The 12,291-nt window shown below is 37.6% G+C and overlaps 1 protein-coding gene across 4 annotated transcripts; it reads left to right on the forward strand.

The window, feature by feature from the left end:
* Window positions 1-10,048, forward strand: CLEC7A (C-type lectin domain containing 7A). Of its 4 annotated transcripts, none has more exons than XM_014565490.2 (6): window positions 1-205; window positions 1,894-2,010; window positions 3,836-3,967; window positions 5,082-5,233; window positions 5,975-6,093; window positions 8,818-10,048. In XM_014565490.2, the coding sequence occupies exons 1-6, from the start codon at window positions 100-102 to the stop codon at window positions 8,948-8,950; spliced, it is 759 nt and encodes a 252-aa protein (XP_014420976.2). In that variant the 5' UTR covers window positions 1-99; the 3' UTR covers window positions 8,951-10,048. The 4 variants fall into 4 exon arrangements, with proteins under 4 accessions (XP_014420976.2, XP_032328739.1, XP_006192199.3 ...); XM_032472848.1 differs by having other exon boundaries at window positions 5,975-6,137; window positions 8,818-8,946; XM_006192137.3 differs by lacking the exon at window positions 3,836-3,967.
* The last annotated feature ends 2,243 nt before the right edge of the window (window positions 10,049-12,291 follow it).

Here is a 12,291-nt window from a genome sequence, read left to right on the forward strand (position 1 = left end):
TGATTTGACTCATAGATCCTCTTTTGTCCACAGGCAGTTGTCTTAGGAGAAGAGAAGAAAGAGCTCTCAAATGCTGTGCCAATTCTGGAACTCAGTAGAATGATGGAATACCGTTCGTCACTGGAAAATTTGGATGAGGATGGATACACTCAATTAGACTTCAGCTCTCGCCACATCACCAGGAGATCCGTGGACTCAAAGAAAGGTATACTTTTCTTCCTGACTTCAACATTCTCATTCTCAACGACTAAAACTGGAAGTGGAAAAAGAATTTTGAGAGACTAGTGATTTGTTGGGGCTTTACTAATATATTTTTAAAGGTTTTCAGAAGCCCCTGAAGATAGTTTGACTGTGCGCTAAGCCTTTTTTTTATGGCAACCATTCAGTGACCAATCTTTAGTACAGTTGACCCCTGAACAATGCGGGTTTGAACTGCACAGGTCTACTCATACACAGACGTTTTTCAGTAGTAAATACGACAGTGCTCCACAATCTGCGGTTGGTTGAATCTGCGGATCCTGATCTACAGACGGGAGGAATCGCAGATATAAAGGGCCGACTACAAGTTATAGGGAGATTTTTGACTAGAGGGGGTCGGCCCCTTAACCCTTGGGTCATTCAAGGGTCAACTGTATTTAATTATGATGATAGAAAATACAATTTCTCTGTTCTGTAGAAATAAACTCTTCAAACGTGAGGAGTTGGTAATAAGTGTGATGAAATGCAATGATGATAGAATTCAAAGGGAGTAACTTGTGGCTTATTTGTTAGAAACGAGTAAGTTGTAGAATGGAGGTCAAGGACACTTAAAGAAAGAAGTGTATATGACCCTCATCAGGATGCTGGAGAGAAGAAAGAAAAGACGGAAAAAACCACTTGTGATTTTGCAGGAAAGGCCAAAGGGAAGTCAGAAGTCATAAGATTTAGAATCCCAAATCTGATCTTTTTTTTTTATTTGGAATTTTTTAAGGCAAAAGGGAGTTCTTTGTATATCAGTGAAGAAAAAATCTTATGTGTTAGTTAAAAAATCCCATCATCAGGACATGTGACTTAGAATGTAAAAGAACTGAAATTTAGAGAAGGGCGTTAAGAGATCTCTGTCTTCATTAAATGAGCAATTAAATCTCCTCTGTGATTCTTCCTATTTGTCAATTCTCTGAAATGCTCTCACTGCTTAGTCTCAGTCTTGGTGTAGTGATATTAACATCAAGTGAGCTGCTTGTTATCAAAAGAGAGATTATTTACAGGTTTTGAGGCAGAATTTGCTCTCTTCTGCTTTCTGGTCGTCCACATTGCACAATTATTTATCTCTTGTCACTTAAGCAATTCTTTTCTTGGGCAACCTGTCAGGGAAGAGTGGAAAACTGGATGATGCAATGGGCAGGGAGGCACATGTGTGTTTATACATATTTGTGGACAAACAGAGTTGCCTATCATGCACGGTAGGTGCTTTTACACGTGTCAACTTATTTAATTCCCACAGTAATCCTTTGATGTATTATTACCCTGATTTTTCACAAAGAGCATTGAAAAAAAGCAGAGGAAGTAATTTGCCCAAGGACATGCAACAAATAAGTAAAAGGGGAAGATTACTCTTGGCAACCAGTGCTATTTCTGCTACATTAAGCTGTCTCTTCGAAGCCTGAGTAGGATTTCAGGAATCCTGGCAGCGTCAAGACCTACAGACATCAATGTGGAACTGAAATTAGGAGTGGGCAGATCCCACGGCATGGGGCTCAGATGACAGTTTCAGAACCTGAAGAAATGCGTTAAAGGTGGAGCAAAATTCAGACTAATCCAAGATGAGTCGGTTTTCTGGGGGTCAGATTTTGATGAACTGCAGGACTGAAGTGCTCCATGACCCAGAGGCTCACCTTCTGTCTTCACTTTCAGCTTCCTTTTGTTCCTTACGACCTTGTGCTCCATCCCCTCGTTGGTGTCCCATTGCTGTGGCTGTGGGGATTTTGTGCTTGGTAACGCTGGTGACAGCTGTGGTCCTAGGTACCGTGGGTGAGTATTGGTTGGGGAGATGCACAACAATGGAGATTCAATAAACATTTATGATGTCCCAGGCACTCTTTTAAGAGCGTAACATAATTTAATTTAAACTGTATATTGACTCTACTGAATTGGTGGTGTTAGTTCTCATTTTATTTCTAGGGTCATAAACTGGTTAAGGTAGGGTTGTGATTAAGAATTTAGGTAGTCTGTCTAAAAAACTCACACTCCTAACTGCATTTCTCTGCTACCCCCTTGAATAGCTGGTTTCAAAGCTGTGGAATTCCTAGGATAAATTAATGAAAGGAAACCAGTGGAGGTGAAGAAGGAAGTACAACTGGTGTTTATCTTCCTAATGAAATAAATTCTCTAAAGAGACTCTAAGCTCATTTTATGTCTCAAGATTCAAGGAAATTGTTTTATATCTGATCTTTAATATGGATCCTTTGGTAATACCAGGAAATACCGAAGGCTCATTCCAAGTACGAAGTAGGTATTTGGTAATGGATGAACACATTTCCTTAGATTTTATATCTCATGCATTCTATTGTCAATAAAGTATTACTGTGTCTTCACAGAGTCTTTATGAAAGATTCCGTAATTAGTCAACTGTTTATTGAGTACATTCTGTGTTGTAGGCACCAAGCAGGTCCTCAAGGATTCTCATTCTCAAAAGACAGAAAATAGAAAATTTATTACTATTTCAAATCTATCATGGCTCCAATTGACAGTATTTTATTTGCCTCTTGCTTTCTCTCTAACCCCTTCTTCTCTATCTGCTTCATTTTTCTCTTATGCATTATACCTTCTTTATGGAAGTTATTTCTTTTTTCCATCTATTTAATCTATCATCTATTCTATCCATATCTGTCTATCTATCTTTACCTCTCCATCAGCAACATATTATGCATTTATCATTACTCAAGAGTGTATCCCTTTGACCCCCCCTACACTGTTGGTGAGAATGTAGTTTGGTGTAGCCATTACAGAAAACAGTATGGAGATTCCTTAAAACACTAAAAATAGACTTACCATATGATCCAGCAATCCCTCCTGGGCATCTATCTGGAAGAAACTCTAATTTGAAAAGATACATGCACCCCAATGTTCATAGCAGCACTAGTTATAATAGCCAAGACACGGAAACAACCTAAATGTCCATTGACAGAAGAATGGATAAAGAAGTTGTAGTGTGTGTATATATATACACACACACACATATATATACACACATACACACACAATGGAATACTACTCAACCATGAAAATAATAAAATAATGCCATTTGCAGCAACATGATGGACCTGGAGATTGCCATATTAAGTGAAGTGAGCCACAAAGAGAAAGAAAAATACCATGTGGTATCACTTAATGGAGAATCTTAAAAAAAAAAGGACACAAATGATCTTTTTTATAGAACAGAAACAGACTCACAGACATAGAAAACAAACTTATGGTTACCAGAGGGTAAAGGGGGTGGGGAGGGATAAATTGGGAGTTCAGAATTTGCAGATACTAATTACTACACATAAAATAGATAAACAACAAGTGTACTACATAGCACAGGGAACTATATTCAATACCTTGTAATGTCCTATAATGAAAGAGATATGAAAGGGAATATATATATGTATAGATGAATCACTACACTGTATAGCAGAAACTAACACAACGTTGTAGATAGACTAAACTTCAATTAAAAAAATAAAAATCACACACAAGAAGAATGTATCCCTTAATAGTCCAACAAAAATATGGTTTTGGGGGTTTTAATTTTCAAACATAATAACATGACCTTTTTCTCTGTCATTATTATTATTATTGTTCTTATATGAAGCTATGTGGAGATCCAGTTCAGGGAACAACCCATTGAAGAATGACAACTTTCCATCAAGAAATAAGGAGAACCGCAGTCAACCCACACAGTCATCTTTAGAAGAGAGTATGGCTCCGACCAAGGCTCTCACAGGCAAGGGCAGAGTTAAAGGATGGATAGCAACCTTGACTCAGAAGGGTTCACTGTTGGCGCTAAGGCTTAGAGCAGGGGGTGAAGAAAGGGCTTTTACATGCAGTGATCGCGCATTCAGGGAAAGAACACGGCAGTGTTATCTCAGTAAAATACACCCCCGTCATAGATACAGCAAAGTGACATAAATGCCTTATAAACTTGGTTGAACAGTTGTAAATTGAATTTTCCCCTCAAATCAGTATCTAATTGATCACAGACTATGTCTTTAGGCTTATCAGAGATTGTACAACTTGACATGAAGGAACAAGCTGTGTTCTCCTACTTTAGGAAACTGACATTTCAAAGTGATATAATTAAAATAGGGAATACGATATCAGAACAGAAAAAGGAAAGAAGGGAAATTGTTGCTAAGAATCAAGAGGCTATGTTAAACATGTACAGAAGAGATTTACCTGATAGATATGTTCCTAAAAACTGGTTAAATTTGTTTTTCTTTAATCATACAATTTTATTGATCTAATTACAATTTTTTTATATACTAAACTTCAATTTCTAAATGCATCATGATTGACTATGACAGTATTTTGACTTCAATTTTCCATCTCTGGACACATACCTCCTCCTATTTGTATAAAGTAGCTAATAAATCAAAACCAAGAGACTCTACAGTGTGAATTATAGCTCTTAGACTTTTCTTCTCACTGGGAAAATTGCATTCTGAAATGGACCTCACACCTGTAAAATAAGTTAACATGAACTTACTCTATAGCTCAATGATTGATTTTGGGTTGATTTATTTTAAGTGTTTTCCTGGAGAAAGGGAATTCTGGGCTGAATTTGAAGAAAATGGAAGACAAGTCAAGAAGGAAAGGCAGGTTGACTGTCTAAAACATTCCTTATCGTTACTCAATGCGTTTTTAAATTTAAAATGAGTAGGAGGATCTTAACGTGGCTTCTTCTGTAGTGCCATATGCCTACAGTTTGAGTTGAAAATAAAATATATTAATGGCACTTCATTGATCATTTATGGAGTGTCCTCAGGGTGAATGGTACTTGCACTAAAGGAGGGGATTGGTATAGTATGAACCTCATTGTATTTACCTTTTATTTCCAGGAATTCTTCCTAGCTCGTGTCCCCCTCACTGGATCACACATGAGACTAGCTGCTACCTATTTAGGACATCATTAGATTCCTGGAACGGAAGTAAAAGACAGTGCTCTCAGCTGGGCTCTCATCTCCTGAAGATAGACAGTGCAAAAGAGTTGGTAAGTGTAGATGTCAGTCATAATTATCTGTGGTCTATACTGAGCAGAAATACACAGGTAGATTCCTGCTAATGATGATTTTCCTTAGAAGAACGTCATTTTACATATTCTCCATAATTTTAATAATAGCATGCTATACGTGAGTAAAGTTCACAATATATGCTTCTATTTTTCATGAGTTAATTAAAAAATAAGCACATTTTACTTTAAAAACAAATCCTTTCAAACACACTCCAAGTCTGCATGACTAAAACAATCAGGTCACTAGTCATCTTTGTGGGTTTGGATTTCAGTTGTCAAACTGGTGGAGTGAAATAGAAAATTGTCCCCCTTGTCATCATCATTATCAAGAAAAATCGCAGCTGTGACGATACACATTTATAAATCATTTACTCCTTGCGAGACATTGGGAAAGGCAAAGAGGTGTAAAAAGTAAGCTTGCTATTGAAATGCTCATATAATTTGTAAGAAAATAGAAGCAATTCAACAGCTGTGAAAAGTTAAGCATTGGGTATTGGCCACAAATACTATAGAATTTCAGAGAGAGATCCCCTTCAACATAAAATGTTGTTGCCGCAGTCTGCCTGCATCCCCCACCAAGGTGACTCAATCTGTTGCCTCTCAAAACCTTTGAGAGTGTCTCTCTGTATCTTCTGTCTTTGTCTCTCCATCTCTAGGCTCTCTCTTTATCTCTGTCTCTTTTGCTCCTTGACATGTGTTTGTATTTACGTTTCCTTACAGGAATTTATATCATGGCAAGTGTCTTCCCAGCCTGATCATTCATTTTGGATAGGGCTTGCTCGCCGTCAGACTGAAGGACCGTGGCTCTGGGAGGATGGTTCAATGTTCTTGCCTGACGTGTAAGTGTCTGGAGAACCAAAGCGTCATACCCTTTCCCAGGGAGGTGAGAGCTTGTCAGTTAAGAATCTGATCTGTTGGCCACAATAAGAAAGAGAGAGAAAAAGACACATAGTGGTGAGGAGAGAAAGAGTGAGCCAGGAAAGAAACAAAACAAAACAGGAGGGTAGCAGGGCCTTTTGAGTCAAAAAGAGCTGAGTAGCCACGTAGGGCTACCTACACAAGTACTCCCTCCAACGATTGATAGCATCTTGGAATCAATGAAAATATAACCCTAGAAAACAATAGATGTATAGATTTATGCAGTTTATTAGATTTTCCCACATACTTATGATTTTCATTGTTTCTTATTCCTTTCTACCTCTCCTACCTTCGATTTTGAACTTTTTTTTTAAATCTGAAGAATACACTTTAGTATTTCCTTCAGAGTTGAAATTGTAAAGTTGAATTCTCCGTGTTTGTCTAGAACTGTCTTTAACTTTTCTAAAAAAAATTTTAGTATAAAATTAGAAACGTGTAGTTTTTTTCTCTCAGGCATTCAAAGATATTATAATGTTTTCTATTTTTTATTGTTGTTTTGGAAAGGTCAGCTATATTGAAAGTAATACATGTTTAAATCTGATGTCTTTTTTTCAACTTTGAAGCGTTGTAAGCCATATCTGTGTCAAATATTGCTTCCTTCCTTCCGAACTTGAAGTTATATGTATTCACAGTATCTTACGTGTTTCCTTTGCTTTTCCCCATGTTTTCATCCTTTCTCCTTTAATCTATATATTTACGTCTCACATATCTTCCAGTTCATTTTTTTCTCATCTGTAGCTCATCTGCTGTTAAAAGCCTCAATTAAAATTTTAATTTTTTTTTTGGATTTGTTCTTTTTTTTTAATAACAGCTTTATTGAGATGTAATTTACATGCCATAAAATTCATCCTTTAAAAGTGCACAATTCGGTGGTGTTAGTGTATTCATAGAGTTGTATATCCATCATCACTATCTCATTCCAGAACATTTTCATCACCCCGAAGAGAAGTCTTGTACCCATTAGCAATCCTTCCCCATTATCTCCTCTTCACCCTGTCCCTGGCAACCACTTACCTACTTTCTATGTGTATAGATTTGCCTTTTCTGGACATTTCGTGTAAATGGAGTCACATGATATGTGGCTTTTTGTGTCTGGCTTCTTTCACTTAGCATAATTGGTCCATCTATATATTAGTACTAACATGTATTCATACATTGTGTTTATCCAGTCATCTGTCGATGAACATTTGAGTTGTTGCTACTTTGTGGTTGTTCTGCAAAGTGCTGTCATGAACATTGTTTAGTGAATTTTTCAGTTTTATAATTTCTCAGATCTACTCAGTCACTGTTTATATTTCCCAGCTTTCTTTCAACAGTCTCGATGTTGTCTTTTGACTCCTGGAATACACTGTATAGTTATTTTAACGTTTATGTTGGATAAGGCCAGTGTTCTATACTCATGTGTACCTGCTTCCATCATCTTTTTCTTGTATTTTTATTCATCTTGATTTGTTTTCTTATAGGCCTGATTATTTTTGCTAGTGTGCTTAATGTTGTATCTTAAATATTTGTAGAATTAATTTGAAGTGTACAGAGTGGCTTTTCATTTGCTTCTGGCAGGCACCCCTGGGTGTGACTAGTACTAACTCCTGAGTATGATCGCACTTGGATTTTAATACCACTTAACTATTTCACTTCAAATAGCCCAAGCACACTGAATTTATTAACAATCTTAACAAAATATATCTCTTACTTTTCTATAGCATTTGTTTGTCCTGAGTTTTCTTTTGCTATTTTAAAACATGACTAGTGGACTCTCTGAAGTCCTAAGTAGAAGTTTGATGTGTAAGTACTCATTGGTGGCAGTGATTTAATCTGGCTTGTACCTACCCTCCAAATCTCTTAGATGTCAAGAAAATATCTGGGTCAGAATTTTCCCTGAGACTGGGCCTTAACCCAGTCATTTCTGCAGAAGCATTCTCTCAGTCCTTCAACTCCAGGGCCGAGGAAAGATAGATGTGCAAGATGAAGAGCCCCAGACCACAGCTTGTACACTGAGGCTCACTGATGCCCGTTGCGTTTTGCTAAATAACACGGCTTCTTTAGGAAATTAAAGAGCAAATAGGACACAGCCCTGCCTCTATCTACCCATGGCCATTCTCGCAGTGGTCTACATTATACTGCAGTACAGCAGCTCAACCTTCAGGATGCACTCAATATATAGAGTTGTTTGAACTGCCTCTAAATGGCCTTGATACCTGTGATTCTTCACTCACTTCTTGATTACTTTCAGCAGGATCTCTTCCACTCACTAAATACACTCAATAATAATTTCAGTAAACTGTTGCTTTATTTGATAAATATACTTCTAGGTAAAAGGTTGAAAGATAAGTAAAAAAAAAAAACTGCCTCTACAATATTAAATGGTTTTTCTTTTTTGTCAGAAGTTTTATTTAGTTGTATGCAACTAGTTGTATTTCTTTAAACATTTCTGAGTCATTTTTATGACTTAATAATGAAGACGATTTTGTTACCATTTGGAAACAAATAGAATCTAAATCTAAGTTTCCTTTTCCAATAATATATACACTTCAGAAACTCTTTTTGCCAGTATCCTTACCAATTTATTTCAGCTCTGTGTAGACAGTAGACAGTAGAATTTCTTACGTTTGTTCCCATTACCTCCCTATATTTTATTTTAACAGGTTTCAAATCAGAAGCACAGTTACCCAAGAAGACTCATCTCACAACTGTGTGTGGATTCATGTGTCAGACACTTATGACCAACGTTGCAGTGTGCTTTCATACAGTATTTGCGAGAAGAAGCTGTCAATATAATGGTGGGGGTGTCACCAGGGAAACGCAAAGAGAAGTATGTAGGATAGTAAGAAAGGCAGAAAACAAAACAGAAAAGAGAGATGATTGAGGTCAAAACAAATGCTGAAAATAGCAAGAGAGCGCAGTCATCTTAGCTGAGAAACAGGACGGGGAGGCTGGGATTTCTATACTTGCCAACTCCACCAGGCAACCCGAATTATTGTCTAGTTATTAGAGCCCTAGAAATGGAGTCAAGGCAGCTGAACTTGAATTTTCATTCTGCCGCTGACTCTGTATTTACCAGGGATTCGCCACAAAGGTGTTTCAAGATCTTAATTTCTGACTAAAGCAGAGGTTTTTTGTTTTGTTTTGTTTTGTTTGTTTGTTTTTGTCCTTAAAAAGGGCCGCTGGAGTCCCTCTGGTTTGTTTCCATGATTTGCTCCTGCACTTTCAGCAGTGTATCAGACACACGAGGAATTTTGTTTTTATTACCACAGTTTAACGATTTTTTAAAATGTAGAAGCACAGGCAAGTTTGGCGGGGTGGGGGGGGGGCTAGAAAGAATTATCGGGGGTAAAGGGAGCTCTCCAGGGGTCTGTCCATTTCCACCAGGCAGCTCTCAAGATGGGTGGTACTGAGTGTGGGCTGGAGCGGCATGGTCACCTCCCCTCCGTGTCCTCAGACCGCCTGCTGGAAATCTTTTTTGAATAGCTAAATGAAGAAAAGAAAAAAGAAACTTCGCTAAATCAGAGCCATTTTATTATTTTATTCATCAATGTGGTCATGATTATGCTCAAAAGCATCATAAAAAAAATCAGCAATTCTGTCTTTTTTCCCTCAATTAAATAGCTGAGAGAATATGCCTGCCGTATCTCTAACTAGTAGAATCTTGTGTAACGTGAAATTATAGGAATTTGCACTTACAAAAAAGCTTTCCCCTTTTTAAATACTGTCAATCAAAAAAAGATCTGATAATAAATATAAAAAGTAACCTGTCTTATTGAAGGAGTATTACCATTTTGTAATGCAAATTATGTTTTATTGCTTTTTATGATTACTCTTTTGCAGTTGTCAGCAATTCCTTAGTAACTACTATAAAAAGGTACTTTTGAAACATCACTATTTTGTCTCTTTCCTGTTTTCTTTTAAACTTTTCCACTGGTGCTATTTATATTTCCAGGGGGACGTTTCCAAATCACTGGGGAGCCATTTACACCCTTCCCGTGTTTATTAATATGTGAACAGAAATCGTGTCAGATTCACTGGATTTTTCACTTTAAAATGATTACTGTTATATAAATTTCACTTTAATCAAAAAGTGTTAAAGAACCTCTGGCCTTTAAGTTATGTTCCGTGTGTGATTAACCCTATCACTATTTGCCCTCTCCCCCCAAAATGGTGACGAATTTGGCACTGGGGAGGAGGTAGCACAGTAGGTAGTTTTGTGATGAAGCATAAATTTTGGATCTTAAATATTTAAAAATCTGACAGAGGAAAATAGAAGGTTTTGATGAGGTTAACTATTTTCTTTAAACGCACTAACTTGTGCTGTCGCTCTCTGAAAAGAAATGTGGAAAGGCAAAGATAATTCGGGGTGAAAGCTCAATTAAGGCACAAAGTGAGGTTTTGAAGAGATGCCATGTATTTTCATTTTGTTTTTGGTTTGGTGGGTTCCTCCTGTGTCCTCCTGCTGGAGTGGTGAGTTGAAGAAATCATGATAATCAAGGGAAATAATTCTGTATGCCGAATGTCCAGCGGTCCTTCTCTAGAACAGCCAGGCTAGCAACAATAACCTCTAACTTAGAGATAAAAGCCTGACTTTAACAAAAGTGATGGCAGACAGTAAGAGTGCTCTAGGTTGGCCAAGGCATACCGTAGCCCACTCGTTAATACACATTTACGCCACAGCCTACGTGGAAATGTGCGTGGGAATCAATACAAAATACACACACTTTTCCAAGAGATGGAAAGGGAAGACAGTTGCTAGCTGGACTTACGTCTGAATTCAAGATGAGTAGTGATCATACTGGAAGAAACACTTACCCATTCCAGGGCCCCTGTCTTCTCCTGCCTGAGTTACTGCAGTAATTTTCAAAGAGGTCTCCCAGCATCTGCACTCATCTTTCTTTCGTTCATTTTCAAACATAGCAGAGTGATTCCATTAAATTTAAACCAAATCATGCCAGCCCTCTACTGAAACTCTCCTCGACTTCCCACATACCAGGGTTAAAAAAAAAAAAATCAAAACAGAAAACAAAACAAAAGACCTTTACAATTGTATGCAAGGCAATTGCTGTGGCCCGCTTTACTCCTTTGAGCTAAGCTACTTTTCTCGTCTTCACTTACCCTGTTCAAGACGCTGGTTTCTGTATTATTTCTCAACCACAGCTAACATCCTTCCATCTCAGGGCCTTTGACCTTTTTGTTCCCTTTGCGTGAACAATTCTTACCCCCAGTATCTGCAGGACCTTCTCTTTTACCTCTTTCAAATTGCTATACAAATATCACATCTTTTTTTTTTTTCAAATATCACATCTTAATGAGGCTGACTGTGACTACCTTATTTAAAATTACCAGCCCACCTTCCTGTAAATTCTTAATTTCCCTCACCTCCATATATTTCCATATTTCTTATCATATTCTAATATATTCCACTGTTTACCTACTTGTTATCTTTTTTGTATATCATCTGCCTTCCTCCCTACAGTGCAGGCTCTAACAGTCCAGAGTGCTTTGTTTTATGCTGGTGTATCTCGGAACCCGAGACTAGCACCTGGAATAAAGTAGGTGCTCAAAAAATATTTTGAAAAAAATAAGTATTTAAGGACAAGTAGTAAAAATGTTCATGTAGATTGTTTGGCAAAAATTATCAGGGCTCTACTTGAATGACCAAAGTGTGAGAAATAATTCCTAGTTGCTATTTCTTTAGGATCATAATTATCAGCACCTCCTAAATGCATGTTTTCAGGCCCCCGCTGCTGCAGTTTCTAATATTCCATCCTTCTGCCTCATTCTCCTATGTGCTTCACTTTCCTCCCCCAATTTTTTTTACTGCCTTCTCTCCACTGACAATTTCTACTACATCAATCTGATGCAAACGACCCAATAATTTTTGGTCTCCTACTTTTTTGCACGGCCTTATGCAAGAGAAAGTTCCTTTAGGTTTGTGTTATTTAGAATAACCTGATGAGCAATATACAGCTTGAGACACAATGAATTCACAGCATGTGGGTCTTGCAGGGCAGGGTGTAGCCCAGTGGTAGAACACGTGTTTAGCATGCACAGGGTGCAGGAGGTCCTGGGTTCAATCCCTAGCACCTCCACTGAAAAACAAATAAGGGAATAAACATAATCACTCCCCA

This window comes from Camelus ferus, chromosome 34 (assembly GCF_009834535.1).
Source record: "Camelus ferus isolate YT-003-E chromosome 34, BCGSAC_Cfer_1.0, whole genome shotgun sequence".
NCBI lineage: Eukaryota > Metazoa > Chordata > Mammalia > Artiodactyla > Camelidae > Camelus > Camelus ferus.